The 26517-nt window shown below is 34.7% G+C and overlaps 1 protein-coding gene across 2 annotated transcripts in view; it reads left to right on the top strand.

Annotated features, from left to right (window-relative positions):
* The first annotated feature begins 15859 nt into the window (after positions 1-15859).
* Positions 15860-26517, top strand: part of LOC110035499 (translation factor GUF1 homolog, mitochondrial) — a 29324-nt gene continuing 18666 nt past the window's right edge. Inside the window, exon 1 of one of the 2 annotated variants that reach the window (XM_020739726.1) lies at positions 15860-16601. In XM_020739726.1, coding sequence (XP_020595385.1) covers positions 16296-16601 — 306 coding nt within the window. In that variant the 5' untranslated portion in view covers positions 15860-16295. The remainder of the gene's footprint in view (positions 16602-26517) is intronic. The other variant, XM_020739727.1, reaches the window with a different exon arrangement.

The following is a 26517-nucleotide window of genomic DNA, read 5'->3' as shown; positions in this document are numbered from 1 at the left end:
TTAAATCATCACAAATATGAAATTAAAATATTGCACAACAATCTTGATTCATCGCATGATGATTTCTCTTTGTGGGGAGAAGGACAAAGATATCCACTCATATATCATGCAGAAGATACAAAAAACATGGACTTTATATATAAAAATAAGTTTACAAAACAAGAAAAAAAAAAGTAAAACAGCTTAACTCGATCTCTTCCCCAAACAAATCCCTTGAAGTTCCTTTGAATCTCTTTCTCTCTTTACAATAACACTCAAATATTTCTTAGAAATGCAAGGAAGAAGAAATCTCTCACTTTCCCTCTCCTCTTACAACTCTTAGAGACACTTGCAACACTCTCCCACAACTTGGAACTCACACCCCACACCTTTAAAATCAAAACGCACACCCCCTTTTTCTGACATAAAAACACACTTTTATAATGTAAGGGAAAATTTCCAAAGAGTTTTCATTAACAACTCTTCAAAATTCATCCAAGTTCAATTTATTTGTGAAAATAACCATCTCCTGTACCTAGGCGCCAAAATCTGGTGCATCTTCTTCTCTGTAATCTGGCACGTAGGTGCCAGTTTTGGCACCTAGGCGCCACTTCAATTTTTTGAAAATGCCACTTTTAACTCCAAATTTCAAACTTTTTGCATCCTCTAAGCTTTAAATGCATTTTTCTTTAAAGGGAAATATCGCCAAATATAAGCCTTAAATACATATAAAAAATTAATTTTTTTTGGTGTATCATGAGGGCAAGAACTGATGCATATGGACTTGGTGTGAAGCTTTCTATTTTTTCTTCTTCAGGATCCAAGTTTTCTACCCTTAAGTTAGGGTATACTTCTTTAGCCGTATATTCTGGAATTGAAAATTAAAATTTAGTAGCATCTTCCTCCATGGGTTCTAGGTCTCTTCATTCTTTTTTGTCAACTCTTTTGAGCCATTTGTTACATTTTCTCTTCTGGGTTCTTGTCAATCCTGAGGTTAGTTTAGTTACTCCACCAACTAATGCATCTAAAATCCCGTAGCTACAACTACTACTACAAATTTTAGTCGCCTAATGTTAATTTTCCATTTTTTGTTTCATTGGATTTGCTTTTTCTTCAGTAATATCTTGTTGTCAAGATTAAAACTCCAGTACAGTTGGTTTCCCTTTTGCTTCGTCTTGATTAATAATGAACAATAACGGTCCATTGTATAATAATTCGACTCAAGTCAAGTCAAAATCAATGTGGATTCTTGATCCTTTTTCTATGTATTGGTATTCCAGAGCCAAACACACATCACTTCGAAAAAGTGAAAAGAAGCCTATTATTTAACATTATTCCCCATGTCGTGCTTCACCTATCTTCGTCTTCATAGTGATCTCTAGGAATAAATTCATTAATCAAAATCAAATTGATTGAAAACTTTTTAAGCACTTTGAAATATTCTTTCGGGATGAATATATTTCCCTCTTTGAAGTTCTTTTCTAACCAGTATTTGAAGACAAAACATTCTTCAATCTTATGTCTAAGCATCTTGTGGTAAGGACAATAATTGGGATGATTTTTCATTTCAACTTCTCTCGATTTCTTGGCTTCAGGTAATTTGAACCCTCAAACTTTCAATAGGCTACGAAATATCTTTGTGATGACTTATTTCTTGAAGGGATATTCTTTATTCATTTGTTTGGTCATTGATTTCTTTTTTTGTCTGTGATTGGGTTGATTTTTGGAATTATGGTTGGGGAGATGACTGTTGTTGTGGTTTACTTATATTCTGTCATTGTTTTCTTTGTTCAGGTTTCACTTCATCGGTTGTTTAACCTTCTCTACTGTTGAAACATTTCCTAATTTCTTTTTAAATTCTTTGACCTGCTTCATTTTCTCTGTCTTTTCTATTATACTCATTTGCTTAGATTCTTCTTGAAGGTTGGCGGCTTTACTGAGTAATTTTTCAAATTTCTTCATTATAATCCCTTTAAGCATGAATGTTATTGGTCCATGAATATTCCTAAGTAGAATTTTAACTATGTGTTGTGCTTGGAGTTGTGGTTCACATTTCATGTTGAGGTTTCTCAGTGCAAAATGTAATCCACAAGAGTATCTCCTGTCTTTTGCTTTTCTACTACTAGATCTCCAACCGTTATATGATGTTGTGCTCTGGCAAATCATTGAATGAAGAGATTCTCAAGTTTCACAAAGTTTTAATGGACTCGTTGGGAAGTTCTGCATATCATTCGAAAGCCACCCCCATATGGCTATTAATGAATTAACGAAATAAGAGAGCATCAATTCCCCCCGCATTGCAACAACTTGCTCTAAAGTGTGCAAGATGCTGATGAGAGTTACTAGTCTCATCAAACATTTTGAAGAGAGGTGGAACAAATCCTTTAGGATATTAGACAAAATCAAAATTTTCTGGATATGGTCTACCTTTTGGAAATAGTGATACAATCTTTACCTAGGCCATTGTTTATTTTATCTTTTGTTCCACTAGATGTGTAATTTCATTTTTTGGAATTCCACTTTGGGCGAAATCCTTTTTATTTTGAGTAATTTATTCAATTTTTGTCGAATCTTTTTTACTTTCAAGGATATGTACTGCCTCTGGTTGAAAGATATCAATGTCGGGCAACATATTTGTATGTGGTGATCTTTGTAAATTTTCTAATGCATTCATCATTTCTTTAATTTTTGTTTTGAGGCGAGTAATATTTTCATAACCTTTTGAAGTTCTTCTATCATATCTTCTTTAATTGGTAACAGTACCACTCATGCTGATGATGTAGCTCGTGTCTCTACCATATTTATTTCTAAGGACTTCTCATTTGGTCTATTGGGAGGATTTTTTTTTCTTTCTATTGATAACTGTTTAATATCAGCTCTTAATTTCTTTAGTCTTTCTTTAATCGAATTAATAGGATATTTTTCATAAATTATCTCTTAAGGATTGTTTATGGAGGTAGTATTTTGTATACCCACAACATCGGAGATTTCTTCTAACAATTTATGTTTCCACATGTTATTTCTGAGTATGGAATGAGGCACTTCTAGAAGTATATCATTGCGTTATGTGTAAGAACGATCTCCAGCACGCAAAAGTTGCATAAGGGTTTTCATTTTAGCATATATATAACTTATGCCTTTATAAGTAATTTTGTATGTGTTGGTAAAGAAGTTGGATGATGTTTTGCTTTTAAAATGGTTGAATTTGTTATCCTCGGTCCTAGACAAAGTTTAGCTAGTACTGGAATTGTTGTAGTCTATTGACTTTTTAGAGTAGACTTCGTATAATATCTAGATAGATTGGTTTTCTAATGAATGAAATTTTCTTGGGCAAGAAGTCTTCTTTTTATTTTTGTAGAAACTGCACATCGCATTTTATTTAAAATTTGGGAAATCATACATCTTTCTTTTCACGCGAGTCTTTTAAATACAGAATGTATTACATGGATTGACAAGGATCTTTATTTTTTTGAAGGAGAAGATAGATGAGTAATAGTGGGAACACAATGGAAGTTTCTTTCATCTTATTTAGTGGATATTGGAAAGAAGTTATTTTCTCTTAAGAAAGCACTGCCAAAGACACTTTCTTTAGGTTGAGAAACTTCAACTTCATTATCATTTTTCATTTCATTTTTCTTCTTTTTCATCATGGCAGAACAGTTTATGTTTCTTCGTTGAGTGCGTGTTAGTTACCCGATCTTAGAGCAAGATCCAACTTCATACATAGATGATGGTAGAACATCATCTTTTTGGTCGACACAGATCTTCTTACCTTTATGATTAACTTCTTCCCTCTTTTTAATAGTTTGTTTTGTATAAGTTGCCTCAAATAGGGTTTTTTAAAGAGGAGGGAATCCCTCGTTAGAATTTGAATTAAACTCTTTAAAAGGTTTTATGACTTTTAAAGTGATTGTCTTTGTTATTGCATGTGGTGGGCCACGAAGCACTAGTTCAAATTCATCGAATCCATATCAAAATTTGATTAATGACTTTTTTTAGTGAGTAGTCTAATCAATCAACAGATCAAAATCTTGAGAGTAGAAAAAGATCAACTTCGGAGGATCCCTTGTAGTGGTTCTGGAAATCAAATTTATTTTAGACTCGTTTTTATAAACTGAGGATTTTGTCTTATCATGACTGAAATATGAAATTTCAAGTTCTTCTCATCATACATAACTTCTAGAATCAAAGAGCTAATTTTCAACCAGATAAAATATAATTATGCGGGAGAGATAATCTAATATGTTAAAAGATAGAGCTTCTCATGATAGAGAACAAATGGATTCATCGCAGATGGGGAGAGAGTTTAATCCCTAGAAGAGTCGCCACTCTCTTATCGCCACCAAAATATTGTAGAAGAGCTTCTCATGATAGAGAACAAATGGATTCATCGGAGATGGGGAGAGAGTTTAATCCCTAGAAGAGTCTCCACTCTCTTATCGCCACCAAAATATTGTAGCCGCCGCCAATTATCTGCGATCTTCATCCACTATCATTGGTTTATTGATATCGTTGTTAGAGTTGCCACTCTTTTTATCTATTTTACTACCCTATTCTTCAAAAAACATACTCTCTCAGATCACACAAATGACCTCTACTTCCATGCCTTTCTCAGAAATCTTATGTCCTAACACAATTCCTCCTGCAACCATAAATTGACATTTTTTTCCAATTGAGAACAAGGTTTGTTTCTTCGTAGCGTCTTATAACTCTGATTAAATTATTTAAACATGAATTGAAAGAGGTTCCAAAAACTGAGAAATCATCCATAAAAACTTGAAGTCCTTTCTTCTTGAATTCCTTTCTCAATTAAATCACAAAAAATTAACATCATGCATCTTTGAAAAGTTACAGGTGTATTACATAATTCAAATGACATCCTCCTAAAAGAAAAAGTTCCATATGGACTAGTAACTGTTGTCCTCTCTTGATCCTCAGGAGCTATAGGTATTTGGTGGTATCCAGAATATCCATCCAAAAAGCAAAAATAGTGATGCCCAGCAAGTTTATCCAACATTTGATCCAGAAAAGGTAAAGAAAGTGATCTATTATGGTGATGTTATTTAATTTTCTATAATCAATACATATTTTCCATCCAGTGACTTATCTTATTAGAATTAATTCATTCTTTTCATTTACAACTACAGTCACTCCCCCTTTCTTAGGAACACAATGAATAGGACTAACCCATGAACTGTCTGAAATAAAATAAATAATTCTCATATCTAATTACTTTAAAATTTCTTTCTTAAAAACTTCCTTCATTATAGGGTTCAATCTCCTTTGAGAATCAGCCATAGGCTTATGATTATCTTTCAATAAAATTTTGTGCATAAAGATTGAATGACATATTCCTTTAATATCAGTTAATGTCTATATAAAGGCTTTCTTATGATATTTTAATGTCTCCAATAAATTTTCTTCTTGTCATGCAGTCAACTCTGAGGATATAATAACTGGTAATATTGATGTGTTCCCCAAAAATGCTTATTTTAAATGAGTAGGGAGAACTTTCATCTCAAGTTCAGGAGGGTTTTCAATAGAAGGAATTAGAGATTTGTTATTCTTAGTAGTATCTAAAATTTCAAAGTTTTCCTAAACATAACTTGAATCCTTAGTGGTTATCACATTTGATTTATCCTTAAAATCACTTTCAATTTCACTTTTTAGTTCTTTTTGATCTGATATGACTTCATCTTTTTGATTTGATATGACTTCACATCTTTCTTAGTAATTCTTAGCCATCATATAATCAATAATGTCCATTTGTAACATTTACCATCTTTTCTTTTATCAGGATACTTTATTGATTTAAGCACATTAAATGTAACTTTCTGGTCATTAATACTCATGGTTAATTCTTCTTTACACATCTATCATAGCACGTCCGGTATCAAGGAAAGGTCTTCCCAAAATGATATGAATTTTTTTATCTTCTTCCATGTCTAATACAATGAAATCAACAGGGAAGAAGATATCTCTCCTAAACACATCTTCTTTAACCCCCTTAGAATAAGTATTAGATCAATTAACTAACTGCATGGTTACAGTAGTGGGAGATATCTCTGGTAAATTTAACTTTCTAAATATAGATAATGACATGAGATTAATGTTTGCTCCTATATTGCATAAGGATTTTCCACAAAAAAAATTCTCCAATTGCAAAAGGGATGGTGAAACTACCAGGATAATTAAGTTTTTGAGGAAGCTTTTTCTGAATTATTGCACTACATTCTTCATTATGTGCAATAGTCTCATAATCTTCAAACTTCCTTTTTTTATTTAAAACTTCTTTCATAAATTTAGCTTAACTTGACATCTGCTCCAACGATTCTGCAAAAGTAATATTAATTGTAAGCTTCTTAAATATCTTAAAAAATCTTGAAAATTGTTGATCCAACTTTTGTTATTTAAGTTTTTGAGGAAATGGAGGTGTTGATCTTTCTAAATTAGTCTTAGTTGGAGAGACAGGTTGTTCTACTTCCTTAAGAATAATTTCCTCAGGTTTTTTAGATTTGGCATTTTCTCTCTCAACTTCAATCACTTTTTGAACTCCAACATTTAATTTCTTTGCACTCCTCAGTTGAACAGCTTTAATTTGTTCTTGTTCTTTATTTTTTTTCTTTAGGATTGATCTCGACATTACTCAGTAGTGATCCCTAATACACCAAAATAATATGTTGTTTTAAATATACATTTTATGCTTATTTTTGGTGATGTTGTGCTTTAAAGAAGGGTATTTTTATGTTTTTGTTGCAAGTATATCAATTTTAGGCATTTGAAGAAAAAATAGCAAAAAAGATGAAATTTGAAGCCAAAACAACAAATTTTGAGATTCTGGGGTCTGAAGCGCCACTTTACAGAGACCTAGCCCTTGAAGCCCCAGAACTGGCACCTAAAGCATCATTTGACAGAAACCTGGTGCCTAAAATGCCAAAACCCTGAACAACGTGGTCCTAAGCAAGTTGGTGCCTGAAGCGCCATAACCAGCTCTAGAGATGACCTTTTGTGGATTAAGGCAGTTTGAGAAAAATTTTCTTGAATTTTGAATGGGAAACTTGTTCTAAATACCCCAAGGAGTGATTCAATGTATCTAGTAACTTTGGAAGGTTCTTTTATGAAGGGATATGTCTCTCGGATCAATAGGCGCATCTTTTGAATTCAAAAGAGTTGACTTTTGGATAGAATTTTTGGAGAGAATTTTGAATTCATTTGAAGTAAGATAGCCTCTAATGAAAGAGAGGGAAGTCTAGGGCATGAGAGTGGTGGTGTGGAGATAAGAAGAGGGGTGTGAGGAGAGAGAAATTCAAGGGCTTGGAGATTTTCTTCAAGGATTGTAAGAGGAGAAGGAAAGTGAGAGGTTTATTCTTCATTCCTTTTCTAAGAGAGAATTCAGAGTGTTTGTAAAGAGGGAAAGTTCTTGAAGAGAACTTCTAGGGATTTGCTTTAGAAAGATTGTGTGATAAGTTATTTTCTTTTATTTCTTTATTTTGTAAACTTGTTTTTATATATGACATCCATGTTTTGTCGTTCTCTTCTCATGAATTCTGAGTAGTCTTCTTTATCCTTCTCCCTACTTTGAGATATGATTTTGTGAATAATTGATTTTATTTTATATGATTTTAAATGTCAATATTCTTTATTTTATATGATTTTAAATGTCAATAATTTTTGAAGATTTGAACTCTGATCTTCATTTACTTTTCGATCTAACTAATAGAAATGTTAAAATTTGTTGAGAAACATATGTTTCGAAAGGGCTATGATTTCTACAACATAGTGAGAATCACATTTGATTCCATGGGAGAGGATTTCATCCATGGGATTGAGTGCAAATAAATAAGGAAATATACTTGGTTGGATGTCAAATTGGAGATTTTAAGGTGACAGATTAAAATCCTCAATTTGGTCAAGTTGATTAGAAACTAATGCGAGATTATTAGCCCTCATGTGAGAGAGCAGAGGGCAAAGAATAAGATTGCTCCTATTTGACACAAAACAATTTTTATATACATTTTTAAATAATTTCAATTCCTTCACAATCCATGTACTCATTGTAAAGTGGAAAGATGCTTTCTTAAATTTAAATTTTTTGTCATCACAAAAACTTTGTTTAGTTTTTCGTAAATTTACTTTTGAAAGTTTAGCAATTAGTTTAATTAACTTAATCTTTTAACTACATTTTATTTAGCATTCACTCATTTACTCTAGATTCGAATTTCGTACTTCACTTTTGTAGTTTAAAACTGTAGTTTACATTATAATCTTAAGAATTTACTTATAAGCATTTTCAACTTCCATGTGTGATCGATATCTAGGACTCCATTAGAGCCTTTTATTACTTGAGTGATATGTATACTTATATAATTTTTAGGGGATTTGGCAATTTAAAGATTTTAAAAAGATAAAACTATTTTCACTATAGTTATTTTTGTTGGGATTAAATTTCATGTTTACTATTATATATGCTATGTGTATTTTGTAATATTGAAAAATATTTGTAAAATTAACACACTAAATCTGCTCGCATCAATCCCTGAGGCCTATTGCTAAGTGTGTTAGCAATTTGTCTCAGTTGATCCTCAATATTTTGAATAACAACACTCTGACTTTGTAATTGATTACTCATTGTAACACCACTTGTTCTGTATATAACTTCTTATCCTTAACTTGTTCGTTATTAAAGGCAGGTGGATAAGAAGGACTGTAGCTAGAGCTACCCTGGTTGTTCTAATTTCCCAATGGGCTTACTCGATTGTTCCCTCATTGTTGACTTCCAACACTATAATTGTTGTTCATGTTAAAATTAGGATAGGTTTTCCAACCTGGGTTGTAATAACTGGAATATGGGTTATTGGGTCTATTAATAGCATTTATAGTTTCTAATTAAGTTTGTGAATCAATCATTTATCCTAATGAATTTTTTCAATCATATGAGATGTTTGAGAAAAATTAATTCCAATTTGGTCTATTTTCCTAAATAATGCAACAACTTGATATTGCAACTATTGTAATAGCATCATTATCATGAATACTAGCTATTTTTTTAGAATTTACCCTTTTTGAGGGCCATTAAAAATTGTTTGTAGATATCTCTTCAAATAATGAAGAAGCTTTATTGAATGGTTTAGACATTAATGATCCTCCAGCAACAGCATCAATGATAGATCTAAGGGATCCTACTAACCCATTATAAAAAAGTTTGAATGATTAATCAGTCTAGAAGAGCATTATGTGGACACTTTCTAATGAGTATCTTAAATCTTTCCAAAGCTTCGTATATTGACTATCTTTCAAAGTAAGTAAAAGAAGTAATATCATTTCTAAGCTTAACATTTTTTGAAGGTGGAAAAAACTTAACCAAAAGTTTTTTAAGCTAAATCCCTCCATGTTCTAATAGATCCAGGTGCTAAAAAATTTAGCCATATCTTAGCTTTATCCCTTAATCAAAAAGGAAAAAAGTTAAATATAACAACATCATTTGACGCATCATCATATTTAAATGTAGCACACAGTTCTTGAAAACTTGCTAAATGTAAATTTGAATCCTCAGATGGTGTTCCCCCAAACTGATTATTTTGTACCATTTATATAATTGCAGGTTTAAGTTCAAATGAGTTAGTTGCTACAACAGGGGTTTGAGTACTTAAATGAATTTCATCTATTATAGAGTTTGTATAATTCTTAAAGGTCTTTGTAAATTATGATGTTCATTTTCAGCAATATTATTTTGTGATATGTTTGTCATTTCTTGAAAATTGTGAAGTTCTTTTTATTTTCTGATTTTTTTTATAGTTCAACCTAATTCATGATTATACGACACTAAACTTTCAGATCCAAAACTACGATGCAAAATATAAAATTTTAGAAAATAAAATAGCACACTCAAAATAAAATATTTTTAAAGTTTTTAATTTTTTTGATTTTTTTAAATTTTTTTGGGTTTTTCAGCTTTTTTAATTTTTAGATTTTTGAAAATTAAAATGTACCAAAATTAATTTTTAATTCTCTTAAAAATAAATCTACATTTCAAATATAGTTTCAAAGTTGAAATGTTTCATCTCCTTCCCTAGCAATGAAACCAAAAACTGGACCCGAACCACAATTACCTTCCCTAGCAATGAAACCAAAAACTGGACCCGAACCGCAATTACCCAATTACCTTAATATTTATATTTCTTAAAATTGTCAAAAACTTGGCCTAAATTATATTCAGTGGCTAGTGTGAATAAATAAAATAATCTGAAAAATAAATATTAAGTTTTCACGTTGGGGGTACTACGCAAATATAAGTATTATTTCAATTAATATAGGATTTTCTTTAAAAACCTCAGTAACGATCCCACGAGGAAAGCATAAACTCTTAATATTGACTTGAAAAACTCTATTTAAATTACAGATAAATATGATAAGAGAGAAATATTGAAATGTTGGCAACAGTTTAACACTAAATTTAAGCAAGAAGTAACAATTAAGTTTAAATGTTTAATAAAGTTCAAAAGACTAATATAAGTATAAAAATGAGTTTGAATGTTAAAAAAGATATTTCCCCATGTAAAGAGATATTAATTAGTGTAGGATTTAAATGATGAAAATGATAAAATAATGTATTGTGCCAAATACGAGCATTTTTATTCTTTACCCCCTCTCGGTGCTAGCAAAGAACAATGACTAACGTAGAGTTTTTCACCAGCTTGTGTAGTGGTGCTGAGTAGAATCTAGCATCTCACTTCCAGATCACCTACTGTGCACTCTTTATAGGACCTATAAGGGCCCTTACGATCCAAAATTTGAATGAAATTGATAAAATAATATAGTCTGTCACCCTAGAAACATCAATTCTACGCCCATCAAAACTTATCTTTCTATCTATTTACACTCCCCTCAAGTGAGCGTAAGTGATCGTAAGGCTCTACCCAAGTTGAAATGTGGTACTCACTAGTTGGAGAAATCATAGCCATCTCGGGTAATTATGTTTCTCAACGGATTTTAACAATACAAATGACCAGTTTGCAAAGTTAATAAAGAACTATTGAAAATATCATCATAATGTTTTAAAATAAAAAGAAATCTTCAAATCATTCTCATCTCATAAGAGTAATTCCCAAATGTAAGGAGAAAGAAAGGGAACTACCCAAAATTCATGGAGATAAAATAAAAACACATGATTTGTATTGAAAGTCAAGTCTTATAACAAAAACTTAAACACAAATATAAAATACTAATCTTTATGTTTTATCCCTAATCAAACCCTAAAGTTTCCTTGAAGTAATCTTTAAACTCTTACACAAAACAAAGACTCTCACTCACACACTCACACACACACTCTCAAAAAGACTCTCTTAAGACTCTCTTTTCATCTATAATTTGGCCCTAAAAATACATAACTAAAAATCACCAAGGGTCACTTCAAACACCTCTTCAAAATTCAGCCAAATTCAATAGATGTTCTAGAAAGTTGGTTACTGGTGTTATAACACCAGTCTAGGGCGCTATAGCGCCCAACCCGCTCGATATCTGGCGCTATGGCGCTAAGGGTGGTGTTATGACGGCAAGGGTGGTGCTATGGTGACATTCAAAATCTTCTATTTTTGCTCCATTTTGTTCTCATTTTCTCTAAGTGTCCATTCCATGTACCTGAAACTAAAAAATGCAAAATACATTCCTTTATAAAGTGCAATATCATAAAAAATATGTATAAAATAAGCATGAAATGTACACTAAAAATAAGTAATTTTTAGGTGGATCAGTATCCATGGAGATATGCTCTATAAAAACATTTAAAGTACCCAATTTATTAGTGTAGCAATTCCGTTTAAAATTGGAAATATGGTAGTGAGATGCGATGAGTTAAAGAAAGAGTTAACCTCATTTATCATATGTGTTTGTTTTTGTATTACAACAAATATAGAGGACTTCACGAACACTTAAATATATATTTATATGTTGATACATGTTGTGCTAGTAGACTTTTCTTTAGCTCATCTTCATTCTGGCATGTTTAGTTTAGATTTACTTTCTGTTACAGATTGTTTATCCTGATGAATACTTGTAGATGTTTCTGATAGAAATTTGTGATAGAAAGAATTTATGAACTAATTTTATTCCCGCTTTTATTTTCTGTATTGAATGCTATATATGTTAAAAATCATGTTTGGGGGGAAGAAAAATATTTTTAAAACTTAACTTTATTTGTCCTCGGCATCCTTTATTTAATTTGATATAACTTTTAAAATAACTTGTGGTATGTGATGTTACCATTAGGTTACTATAATTTTAATTTTAGGAATGTTAAAAAAAACTTAGTTGGGATCTTATGTGAAGAAATTGTTCTAGAGTTAAGATATTTTGTAAGAAACAATAGGAAAATAATTTTGCTATTTATGGTAGATATTGTTGAATACTTGAAAAAAATAAGATCCTTAGATTTATACTTTATGAGAGTTGAGCCTTTATTGAAACCGTTTTTAAAACAAATTTATGAAGTGAGGGAAAGTTTTGAGTTATTAACTTTAGGAAGAGGGTAGTTAAATTCAAAATTATTAAAAAAAATTCAAAATCATTAAAGGTCTATCTAGATATAATAATCCTCACTTAAAAAAAGTAAGGATTAAAAAGATTCTAAAGGAAAAATAAAAAGAAAAAGTATAAAATAAAATAAAAGGAGAAAGTAAAAAAAGAAATAAAAAAAAAGGAGAAGCTTGGGGAGAAGCCTAATTAAAAATTGGTTTCACTTGACTCTTTTTAAAGAAGAAGACTCAAAAACAATCTTAAGCTTATTCTTATTTCAAAAAGTGTTGGTCAAATTGGTATTATTGAGTACTTAAATTTTTCTTTTTAACTTTTTAAGAATCTTTAGTTTGATAAATTTCAATAACTTTAGAAGTAAATAGAAAATCGAGATTTCTAAGTTGAATAAAAGATATTCTTACACCCTGGTACTAGGCTGATCTGCTAGAATTTCTCCTAAGTTACACTATAACATATCTGAGACAAAGTTATAGGAAACTCTACTAAAACCCACTACCTCAAATTAACAAATTTGGTTTTTAATTTAAAGTTATATTGGTTTTTAAAGTTATAGTGTTACTTGAGGACAAGTAACACTTAAGTTTGGGGGTATTGACATGCCTAAAAGTTATCTTCTTTTTCACATACATTTTTTGCTCATTTTTAATGATATTACACTTTAACGGAAGGTATTTTGTATGTTTTTGGTTCCAGGTACAAGAAATGAAGTTTTTGAGAAAATAGAGAAAAAATTGTGCAATTTGGAGTCAAATCGAGCAAGGAAGAAAATTCTGATCTAACTCATTTTGATGTCTCTCTATGTTTAATCTCTTTTATATTTATCACATATTTTTGAATGAAGTTCACTTTAAAAAAGTTATTTTCATGTTTATCTTGTAGGTATAACATTTGGAGCGGATTGGAGCTGAAAGAAGGAGAAATGAAGTGAAGCAGGCGCAAAACAAGGTGTTGCTAGCAGGGTGGCGCCTAGGCTCCCGAAAGTGGCGCCTAGGCGCTTGTCTCACCCAGAAAATGGTTCCTGTGCACCAGAAATGGTTGTAGACGAATCTTGATGCCCCAAGGATTTCATAAGGCACATTTTGGCATTTCAAACTCTTGTAAACTCCAAGAACGTCTAGAGGTTTAAGATAGAAGTAGTAATGTAGATTTATACATTTTCTGGAGAGATTGTTGAGGGATTTTGAGTAAGGAAGTGTACGAGCATTGCGTAGATCGGTGGGAGGCTTTGTTGGAGAGATTTTTATCTTTCATTCAGAGGGAAAAAACTAAGTATTGTGTTCTTCATTATATTATAGTTGTTGTAAACACTTTCTAGCGGATTTGCTTTAGTTTAGTGAAGTTTTTTGTTCTGTTTAATCCATATTTCATGAGTAGTTTCTTTATTCTTTTCTTTTGATATAAAGTAGTGGCAAGAATAGACAAAATTGTTTTAAGATAGAATAAATTGTATTTCTATGTGATAAGGAATATCTCCTTCACTTTATTGACATAACTTAAGTGGCAAGATATTATGTTCCTATTATATGTGAAACTAAGACTCGGGAGAGCGGTGATCTTGCAACTTGAGTGCACTTACATTCTCAGGTTGGCTATGTTGAAATAGTTTAGGTGGCAGTGCAAATTTTAAGGAAATATAATTTATGATATGTTTGTATTAGGAGCTTCTAGGTGACAGTTAGTTGTATAAAACTAATAGAATACTAAGCGTACATATAAATTCGGAAGAGGGTAGGTAGACATATGTTCTTTGTTGGCACATATATTATTACATAATTCTATCAATTCTTTTACTGCTTATGACATCATTTTCATTTTAGTTTTCTTTTGCAATGAAATGGATGCATGTTTAGGAATTTAGATTTGCTTAAAAATTCTCTTATTATATTAATGTGATGATATTCACCAGTTCTTAATTTACCTTGTAAACTGTCCATTTGTAATGTTAAAATTTGCTGTGAAACATAATGACCCGAAAGAGCTATGATTTCACCTAACTTGTGAATATCACACTAACCCTTAGGATGGAGGGGAGCCAATTCCATGGGGGAGTACAAATAAATAGAGAAATAAGTTTCGATGGGTATAGAATTGGTGTTTTTAGGGTGACAAGATAGATTCTTAACCAATTTGGTCTTTAGCTTAGAACCTAAGGCCTAGTTAGTCCTATAGAGAGGGCACAGTGAGTAATCTAGAAGTGAGAGGCTGGAATCTACTCAGCAAAATCATATCAATTAGGAACTTTACTTTAGATTAACCAATATTTTTTATGCACTCGGGAGGTAAGGAATAAGTATGCTTCTATTTGTTACTGACCAAATTAAATTCTAAACATTTCATTCTTACGCATTATGTAGGTCGTCGCATGTGAAAGATAGTTTGTAACAACTAAAAATTCTCCAAACCAATTTCTCTAGTTAGTATTATTTTTTTATATAGGTTTGTATTTATGAGTACTTGATAGAAAACACCCTTAATCATCATTCCAAACTAAGAACTGACAGTAGTAGACTAGAATAAGCCTAAGAGATTCTTATATCGTTTTTTGTGGGATCGATACTCTGATCTTAGAAGAAAACTCTATACTACTTGAAACGATATGTATACTTGCATAGTCTCCATTGTGTGTGATCTATAAATTAAATTCTAAACTCTACAACATATTTGTTTTGCATATTAGCCACCATAATTAAATTGGGTTAAGTTTTTGGTCATGGAATTAAATATATGCGTAATTATGGGTCAGATCAAGTATTTGTTGCAAATTCTAAACTCTACAACATATTTGTTTTGCATATTAGCCACCATAATTAAATTGGGTTAAGTTTTTGGTCATGGAATTAAATATATGCGTAATTATGGGTCAGATCAAGTATTTGTTGCAGTCTCTAAACTCTACAGCATATTTGTTTTGCATATTAGCCACCATAATTAAACTGGGTCAAGTTCTTTGCCATGAAATTAAATATCTGCGTAATTGCGGGTCAGATCAAGTATTTGGTACAGTCTCAGGAGTTTGAAATTGAAGTAATTACACATATATGTACGCGCACATTTTAAGGGGCATCACCAATCCATGGATTCTATAAGCAGCTATCATAACATTCCATGTTACTGTGTCTCCTTCTTTCATCCCATCAAAAACTACACAAGCAATGTAAGTTTTTCTGCATTTTGCATACATATCAATCAAAGCATTGCAGATAGAAACATTGTATACAAGTCCATAAGAAGGGGAAGAGCTAATGAGGAAATACAGTGTAATTACAATGACCTTTACATGTAAATGTAATTTTTGGAAGCCTTTAAAAATAAATAAGACTATTTATCATATGTAAAAATCACTAAATTATAACCAACCTCCCTATTCCCACCCCGCCATCGTCTACTTCCTCTTCCCATGCCCGAAACCCTCGCGGCACAGTCGCAACTTGAGTTAGCTGGAAGGCAAGGTAGGGATCAAAGCGCACAAAAATCTCCGAAACTGCCGTATATATCCCCTTTCCAATTCGCACCTACTCGGCTGAATCTCGTCTTTCTCTTCCTTCATCCCACTACGCTTCGCGATCCTCAGCTCCCCTAAATTCCATAAATCCACCTTCCAACAGGATTTACAATATCCTGGATTTAAGGAAAAACGACGAAGAAAAGGGATTTAAGATCCTGTGGAATTTAAAGCTATCATTTTGCTGTCTGGCAGAATTTATGTTAAATCCTGCTCAAATTCTGCTACAAAACAACCCCTAATTAGTGAAGCAATTAGTCCGGTTCACCCGGCGAAAACTTCGATGAGAGCTCTGTATCGAGCGTGGAGGATTGCAACGACAAAGCCTCGACCTCTGTTATGCGAACCGTATAGATTCAGAACTCTTTCACCTTTCATTGGAGGAGAATGTTCCTTTTGTTCTCAAACTCGAGAGAAGAACAGAGAGGGAGCAATAGATTTGAGCCAATACCCGCCGGAGAGGATTCGTAACTTCTCCATTATTGCACACGTCGACCACGGAAAGTCTACGCTTGCAGATCGTCTTCTGGAGCTCACGGGTACTATCAAGAAGGGCCATGGGCAGCCACAGTACTTGGATAAACTGCAGGTCAGAAAAACGGCGTCTTAAACCTTTTTTTTTTTGCAACACTATTTTCAATGTTAAGTGAAGTTTCTTATGCAGGTCAAATCTGTTTGGTTTCTAGTAGGATTTAGTTAGTTATGTATTGCGGGTTTGGTGATAAAACTCGGTAGTGTAAAATTCTGAAAACTTCGTGGTTGTCAGTAACTTGATCAGAGTTGGGCCTTGAAAATGGTTTGGATGGCATGTAGGAGGGCGTACTTGATCCTAAAACCCTACTCCTTGAGATCCTTTAATTTAGTGGCAAGATTTATCCAATCCAGGATTTAAGCTAAAGATAACAGATCTTTGATTTATGAAATTCATGATTTAAGAAATCCACAAAAAGTTTAGCTTGAATTAACTTAAGCCCAGCTTAAATCATAGATAAATATTGTTGCCAACCAACTCATCAGCCTGTGTTACTGCTGACAATTCGTCGATGTAATGTTGTTGAGGCTTTTATCTGGCCTTCACTGCAAGCTTACGGATTGGAGGAAAATTGACTGTTGATAGTTATGTCAGCAAGTCCTTATTCATCATTTGTAACAACTGGAGTATTGCAGGAGTAATTCATGAGTGCAGGCCTTTTTATGTATAAAACTTGATTTATATAAGACCTACAAAACTGAAAAATTGTGATGATATATTTTTTGGAAGAAGCTACCAATATGAATCTATAATATTGAAAGCTGAAACATGCAGTATATGGCTTTTTCGTCATAAACAATGGGAAGAAAGCATGCCATGGTGCTGAAGAGAATTTTTGATGTTTCCAATGTTAATACTTATCAAATGGAAGTAAAACATCTATGATCTACTTGTAAATTTGTTATTTATTCTTATTGTTGAGTTTGTGAATAGAGCCGCTTGAATTTTTTTTGATAGAAAGGGGGGTAAAAATACCCAATTACAAGGACACTCACAAGTAATAAAAATAAAATAAAGAGAAATAGAAAACGAAATAAAAACAGAATACAAAGAAATAGGAAAGAATAATGCAGGAATTAATACAAATCCCTACATTTAATACAAATCTTTGCATAATTCTATTACCCTCCCTCAAGTTGAAACATAAATGTCAGTTATTTGAACTTGAAGTCATCGAACGGTTGCCGAGAAATATTCTTAGATAGTATATCCGCTAGCTGGCCATTAGAGGGCACAAAAGGAATACAAATTTTCCTGGACTTGAGCTTTTCCTTAATGAAGTGTTTGTCAATCTCTCCATGTTTGGTACGATCATGCTAGACCAGGTTGGGAGCAATTCTGATGACAGCCTTATTGTCACAGAACAATTGTAGAGGGACTGGGGTCGGCATATGTAGTGCACGGAGCATGATGCGTAACCAAATAGCTTCACAGATCCCCACAGGCACGGACCACAATTCAACATTAGCACTGCCCTGGGCAACTAGCGATTACTATTTTACGTTTCAATGTGATGAGATTTCCTCACATAAATGAGCGGTACCTGGAGGTAGATCGTCTGTGGCTCAGTCAGCGTCGGTGTAAACAACAATAGAATGAGGGGCGTGACACGAGAAAATCGAACTTGATGCCGGTGTGCCTTTTAATTAATGGAGAATCCGGTGGATAGCTTGGAGATGGTGCTCATAAGGGTCATGCATGAATTGACTTACAATACCAACTGTGTGACATATATCGGGATGTGTGTGGGCGAGGTACGTAAGTTTCCCCACAAGACATTGGTAGTGAGTCTTGTTCACAGGAATAATATTGGGAACATCAACTAATTTCATTGGGATCTGTCAGGATTGCCACTTGTTTGCATAGAAGAAGTCAAGTACATATTTGTGCTGAAGCAAACAAATATCCTGAGATGACCGAACAACTTCCATGCTGAGGAAGTGCTAAAGAGATCCCAAGTCCTTCATTTCAATGGTTGTTACTAAAAGTCTTTGAAAAACTCCAATTCTGGTAGATTATCACCTGTGAACACAATATCGTCGACATAAACGATAAGGATAGCAATTTAACCATTAAATATGCCAAACTAGGCTCGTGAGGATTGCTTTAATCCATATATGGACTTTCGCAACCAACACACTTGCCCTTGGGAGGCAGTAGATTCAAAGCTGGAGGAATGAACATGTACACCTTCTGTGTGAGATCTCCGTTCAGGAATGCATTCTTCACATCAAACTAAAATAAGAAGCAATTCAGATTCACTGCAAAAGACACAGTACCCAAATGCTGTTTAACTTAGCCACCGGAGCAAATGTCTCCTCATAGTCAACTTCGTAGGTTTGTGACCAATCGTGTTTTGTTTCATTCAAAGGACCCATCCGAGCCGAATTTAATGCTAACAATCCATCGACATTCTACTACTTTCTTTCCTCGAGGAATATGTATGATGCCCCACGTTTGGTTCCATCGAAGGACATTCATCTCTTTCATCACTGTAGCCTTCCAGACAGTATCTGCTAGTGCCGCCTCAATAGTAGCTAGGATTTGATGATTTGTCAGGGCAATAGAAAATAACTTATAGGTCAGTGATAGACTGTGAAAAGAGACATATTTTGCCATGAACTAGAGAGAGCATGCCTGACTATGTACCTTGCTTGGATAACTCATCTCTTCATTTGCAGTAGTTGTGTTGGGGATGTTGCCCCGGGTAGCTTCAAGGTCTTGCAAAGAGATAGCACACTCCATAATAGGTGTATTGGGACAAGTGCACCGAGTGTAGACACGAAGAATGGAAGGAGGAGATGGTGGAACTTTTGCAATCGAGCTTTCCTCGGTGACAGGAACAATGGTGGGATATCCATAGGAGTAGGATAAGGAACTGTGTCCAAGAACTCTACCTCCCTTTCTTTTGAGGCAAGGTTAGGAAAATAGTAAAGACTTTCAAAAAGGAGAAATTCACACTCACATAAATTCTATTTGTGATTGGATCTAGATAAAGATACCCTTTTGAGTGGCGGAGTACCCTATAAAGACACATTTTATAGTTCTAGGATCAAGTTTACTACGAGTGGGGCAGTGCTTCGAACAAAGGTTGTGCACCTAAATATTTTAGGATCTAACGTAATGAAGACCCGATTGGTAGGAAAGTATGATGTCAGAACGACTAAAGAGGTTCAGAAGTTATGAATTTTAGAGGGAACTCTATTGATAAGATAAGTGACAATTAGTATGACATCATTCCAAAACTATTTTGAGACATTAGATTGCAACATAATAGAGCGAGCAATTTCGAGGAGATGCCGATTTTTCTCTCAGCCATTCCATTTGGTTGAGGAGTATCTGTACACAAGCTATGATGGAGGACACCCTTTCTTATCAAGAATTCTTCTAAAACAGAGTTAAAAAACTCACAACCATTATCGATTCTTGAAATATGGGTCCAAAGGACCTGAATTAGAGTTTTGAATTGATTTAAAATGAAAGTGTAGAAGTTTTAGAAGGTGATAACAACTTCCGATTTATCTTCTAGAATATAGACCTATATCATTCGAGTGTGATCATCAATCAAAGTAAGAAATCACAGTTTATCGGTGCATTTGGAAGTGCAAGAGGGACCCTATACATTACTTTGTATGAGTGAAAAAAAGAGCGGAAGGTGTGTAAGTTTGGGTTGGGTAATGAACTCGATGATGTTTGACTAATCAACACGTCTCACAATTGAAATTAGAAAAACTTTTGTTAGTAAACATCAACAGGTACAAATGTTTTAAATACTAAAAACTAATATGACCTAAACGATAATGCAACAACATGATGAAACATTCATTGATTTGAGACAAACTACAATTACCGAGTAGATTGTTCTTTTGTCGTGTGCTTTTCTCTTGGAAGTAGGCTTAGCAGTTCTAATCATCCTCCCTGAACGACGATCCTGAAAGACAAACATCATAAGAGAAATGAGTAACGTAATCAATGTCGTATGCCAATTTGCCAACAGATAAAATGTTATGCTTCCACAATGGAACATGTAACAAAGATTCCAGGGTTAGAATAGTAGTTAGAACAACAGATAATTTATCTGCAATGGAACTACAGAAGTCGTTGACAATTTTGACCGTATCTTTCCCATTGCATGGGTAGTTTAGAGAAAGCTTCCGGGAATCTAGCATGTCATCCGTGGCACCTGAATCATAATCCACGTACTAGAGGAGGTAAAAGATGCAAGTGCTATAGGAACAATACCTTGACGGATGTAGGAGGTTGATGGAACAACAAAGAATTGATTGAATCCAAGTAGCTTGACCAATTGCTGTATCTGACTTTTCAGAGTGCGGTGGATTATGGAATGTTTCGGGTAGAAGCCGGCTAAATTGTGGTAGCCCTTTGATGTCGTAGTAAAACCCTTTGCAGTAGAAGTTTTGGCTGAAGGTTTGTGTGTCAGTTTTTCCTGAAACTTTCAACATTTGTCACGAGTGTGGTTGACTTTATGTCAGTTATCACAAGTAGGGTGGCCTACCCGAGGTGACTGCAAGAGGGCTTGACACTATTAGAGATCAAGGTGGACAATTCAATTGGAGTGGAAGTGTCGATCATGACAAGTATCTGGCTTTCTTCACGCTAATCTCGGTGAAAGCAGTGCAAGCGGAATGCAAGGATCTCGACCAAGAATACGACCCAGACTTTGTTAAGGTCTTTGTTGAGGGCTGTCAGGAATTAAAACATGCGATCTTTTTTTACATTCTTCTATAAGAGAGAGAGATCAGCTGAAGAAATCCAAGTATAGTTGTAATACAGGTCGCATTCCATCCATAGTGCCACGAAATCATCATAGTACTGGGTCACAGTCTTTTATACCTATTTTGCCTCTCAAATTTTCTTAGACACCTCATAGAGTTGGCCAGAGTTCCCTACGTCCGAGTAGGTATCACAGACTGCCGTTCAAAGGGCACTAGCGGAAGGGAGGGACATATATAAACGACCAATTGAAGTTTCCGTGAATTGATCAGTCATGACACGACAATGAAGTTCTCCACTTCCTAAGCTCTATAAGTCAGGGCTGTCTTTGGAGGTTCACGGATCATACTTGTGAGGTGACTGAATTTTCCGCGTCCTTTGATAAACAAATACACCGCTTAGGACCATTAGAGGAATTTTTTGTCGTTCAATTTATGAGTTCTGATCAAGAAGTTCATGTTAGTTTCTGGTCTCTTGGTCTGTCGGGGAACGAAAGTTGGAGTCGATCCTTTGATGGAAACAAGGGCTTCTTCTGAAATTGTTTCTGTGTTGAAGGAGTTCGTCATGATTTTGATTGGGGCAAATGAGATGTGATTGAGAGTCCAAGACATTGACTGGTTTTAGCGAGTCACTGTCAAAGGATAAACTTGCAGGTAACAACAAGAAAGATGCAGGAAAAAAAATTCATGGTTGGTGGGAAGGGAAGCCGTTGGGAGCACTTGTAGGGAAGCCAACGAGATTCTCCACCACAGGGAAGCTGGGAAGGACCTGTAGGGACAGTCGGTTTTGGTGCAGGGAAGGGAAGCCGTAGGATGAACTTGCACCTGAAGGCGGCTGAAGATGAGGCCGACGGCTAGGCAACCTTGCAGGGAAGGCCGGCGACAGTTGCAGGGGAGGCCAACAACAGCTGTAGAGGTGACTCTGATACAATGTTAAATTTGTGAATAAAGCAGCTTGAATTTTATTGATAGAGATGGGGGTATATATACCCAATTACAAAGACACTCACTAGGAAAGTAATAATAACAGATTAAATAGAAATATGAAAGGAAATAAAAACAGAATACAAAGACATAGGAAAGAAATAATGCAAGAATTAATACAAATATCTGCATAATTCTAATACTTATGATGTGATTGTAGAGTGAATAGTATTAAAAGATATTGATGTCTTGATATTATAGTTTGACACAACTAACAATCATCAATGGGCAACTGCTTGTTCAATGCTTGAAGAATAAAAGTGAACAAATTAGGCTTAGTTTGTTTGTTTATTTTTTTAGTTTGTTTGTTTATTTTTTGGATTTGAACATGGTTTTCCTCTTTCATTTGCATAGGTTTGTTTTCTGCCAGCATTCGGAATGTCCACCACTCAAAACTTGTTTTTTGTCTTAAAAATTTATATCTATATTGAAAATTTTTTATATATATATATATATATATATATATATATATATATATATAAAAGCCCAAGGGCAAATATATTAAAGAGAAAAATATACAGATAAGTTGTATGAGTGGATCCAAAAGAAGACGCCAACCCACACAGTATAAATACACACAAATCTAAAAAGAAAAAAAGAAAAGATACATATAAGATTCAAAAAATCAAAACCACCAACGCGCTCGAAAAGCTAGGGACAACCCAATTTAACCATGTCTCTGCCTCTAGTTCTCGGAAGGGAGTCAGCTAACAAATTAGTGAGGTGTGTACCATTATCCGAAGTAACCAACGTATATCCATTAAATTTTTGAGCTTAAGAAGGTCTCCATTCTACTTCTTCCTCCTGAATGTGTAAACCTATCATTGCTCGTCTGAGAATTGACTCATCTGATCAGTGGATTGATCCAAAGGTGGTCGGACATGTGTAGACTGTTGCACTCCGTGTGCCTGAGTAACATTAACAACTTGCTCGACTCGATAAAACAGTAGAAAAATAGTAGAAATATTGTCACCCGTTACATCAGTGATAGGTTCTAGGCAGGTGAAGTCTGAATTATCTCTCCCACCCCCACAAAAGGAGGTTCCATAGGCTGGGGACCTATATCAAGAGTATTGTGTGGAGGTTGAATGATTGATGTATTACCTGCGAGATAGTGACATCTTCAAGGGTATCTTTTTGATGATCAAAAGTGTTAATAGCTTGGAGTAGATCAGGAGAAGGGGGAATCGCTTCCTCTGGCAGAGCACTTTGCTTCTTTGGTCTGAGATGGCGGTGTAGATGATGACATTGAGAAGTGGAGTGGCCGAACATACGACAGTTCAGACAGTACGAAGGGAAAGACTCAATCACAACCTTTTGTCAATATCCATGATGTTGTGTGTCTAACCAATTTTTTTCAAAAGCGATTGAAGTGATGTTCTTTTCAACACATACTTTGGCTTCAGATGGACGTGAAAGATTAAAAGTAGGAATATCCGTTTTGAGTGGCTTATTGTAGGCTGAGGCAACAGAGTACAATACTTTTTTAATAAAATAATGAAATTTCAGGCCCGGGAGGCGAATTCAAACCGAAATGATTGGTGGTTCTGTATGTGGGTCAAAATTCACCGACCATTTCAAAATCTTCATTGTTTTGTTATCAATTTAATTTACTCTTCTAGCAAATAAACGCGTGTAATCCTCTTCATTATTAAGTTGGATAAAGATGTGTCTTTCATCTAAAAGTCCAATTTTTCACTCAAAAAAAAAATGCATAAGCTCAAATTCCTTACGAATAAACTCTATTTTGAGATGATCATAATAAATTTCTCGACCAAATTCAGACAACAAGAGAAAGCAAGTTGATTACATTCAGCTTCTATAAAAAAAAATAGCATGTTTCTCATTCTTTCTTCCAGGTTTCTTGATGTCTTCCGCCAACTCAAACGAAGGAGAAAAAAAGCATGATTTAGGAGTACCTGAGACGTGGACACCCGCAAAGATAGTAGCATAGGATCTGTTTGAAACCATCACCAATAGAAGGAGGCACGACATAAGGAACATTGAAAGTGTAGTGAAGGAAAGAGCAAACACCGAAATGAATCCCCTGGAAACCCCTTTAAAGAACGAAGAGAGACGCATGATGCAAAAACGCGAGACGCCGCAGAATCCGAGCCGGACAAATTTGGTCGTGATCGAGCAACCACGTCAAGTTTGGTCTTCTGCGAGCACGAGACACCGCAGAATCCGAGCCCAACGCAACTCGAACCCTTTGACCACAAGAACGAGCAGCCGCGTCGGGATGAAGACGAAGACGAAAGCGACAAAAGAGACGCACGACGAAGAGAAATGCAATGGAGGAGGTTTTGCCATAGAAGCGAAATCCTAGCATACCATTTTACCTTTTTCACAAAATTATATATATATATATATATATATAACCTTGGTTTTTGATTCGCCCTTCAAACGACGAAGTTCTCGTATTCGAAGACGACTACGAAGGACTTTGCGCTCGTCAATCTCCATCGCGATCATCCTCTCTTTCGCGCCCAACGACGAAGGGCCTCGACGTCTTCGTTCTGCGGTTTAGTGTTTGTCGAGCTGCGGTGCGGTTTTCTTCTTGCTGCGGTGTCGTCTGCAGCTTTGCTGCGGGACTACGTTCGTGCGGGCATCGTGTGCGTCTCTGTGAGATTCCGTGACTTCCGTTATCCGCTGCGTCAGTCGTCTGCGTTTTCTATGCAACATCGCCCCAGACCACTTCTGTCCTGCTTGCAGCTCTTCTCCCTTGCTGTGACTTGCTGTGATGGAGCTTCCTTCTTCTATTGAGCCTAATAAAACCTCTTTTGCCTACGTTGTGGGTAATCCTCAGGGGGAGACGGCGGTTGTCTTCTTCTCAAGTTATAAAGAAAATCGTGATGGTACAGGTGATTGTCCCTTTATTAAAAATTCAAGCAGGAAGAGTGGGAAGTCAGCACTATTTTTCTCTGAGTCAGAAATTTCAACCTTGACTGACAAATTCAAATTTGCTCTCATTAAAAAATTTTAGTGGGGAAACCCAGCTATGGAAGTTATCAAGAAATATTTTGATGACCTCAAATTAGCAGGAAAGTGGAAAGTGAGGCTCATGGATGGGAGGCATGTTTTGATTCAGTTAACCGTGCCTGAAAACTACACTCGTATTTTTTCCAAAAAAATATCTTAACATTCCTGGTAAACCAATGAAGCTACTCAAGTGGTCTCCTGATTTTGACCCCAATCATGAACCTCCTACTGTATAGGTATGGTTTGTGCACTTTTTTCATCATCAGGTTCTCTACTCTATTGCTGCCATACTTGGGGACCCTATGAAGCTAGATCTACCCACTTTCAACCTTACCAGACCTTCTGTGGCCAGAATACTTGTGGAAAGAGATATTACTTTGTCTGATATTACTGAAGTCTGGTTGGGCACAATGCATAATAGATATTAGCAACAGATCGTCATGGAGCATAAACCTTCTTATTGTTCTCATTGTAAGATATTTCGGCATACTCTTGATAAATGTCATAAGCTTCATTCTAATTTGAAATCTAAAGATCAAGTGAATAATGATGATTCTAAGGATATATCTTTACCACCTGGAGAGAAAGCTACCACAGGACAGATTTTGGTGTTTGATTCTCTTGCCCCTGTCGTTACTGTTACTGCGAGTGATGTGATTCTAACACCTTCAAATCCCATAGAAAATAATACTGATGAACTATTATCTACAAATGATAGTTTTCAGACTGATAATCAGGAGAGCCTCGTAGCTCCACTTCTTTAGGAAGTATCTGGTGTAGAGGCAACTCATACTTCACATATACTAGAACCTATTGTGGGTACTACATTTGGTATTCTTTCTGCTTCAGCTCTACCACCCCATCAAACTGAAACTTCGGATGAGGAATGACAGGTCTATTCCAGGAGGAAGTAGAAGAATGGAGGCCGACTCCAACTTGGGAACATATTGGATGGTACATTGGTTACTACTGACAATGACAATCATCTTACCAACTTATTAGCTTGCTCCTTCCCTAAAACTAGAGGCAGAGGCAAGACCAAATTGGGTCGCTCTCTAGCCACCTGATACTATGTATTTTGACACTGGTATACTTTTTATTTTAGTATCTAATGTATTTTATGTTTTTTCTAGTTTTGAAACCTTTTGTGGTTTTTTGTGTGGATAGGGTGCCATGCTTGGATCATTCCACACATTGTATCTGTATCTTTTTTCTATTTAATATATTAGCCTTTTTTGGGCTTTCAAAAATAAAAATTATATATATATATATAT

Source organism: Phalaenopsis equestris, unplaced genomic scaffold, assembly GCF_001263595.1.
Source record: "Phalaenopsis equestris unplaced genomic scaffold, ASM126359v1 Scaffold197876, whole genome shotgun sequence".
NCBI classification, from domain to species: Eukaryota; Viridiplantae; Streptophyta; class Magnoliopsida; order Asparagales; family Orchidaceae; genus Phalaenopsis; species Phalaenopsis equestris.
This window is presented reverse-complemented; position numbering and strand designations above follow the sequence as displayed.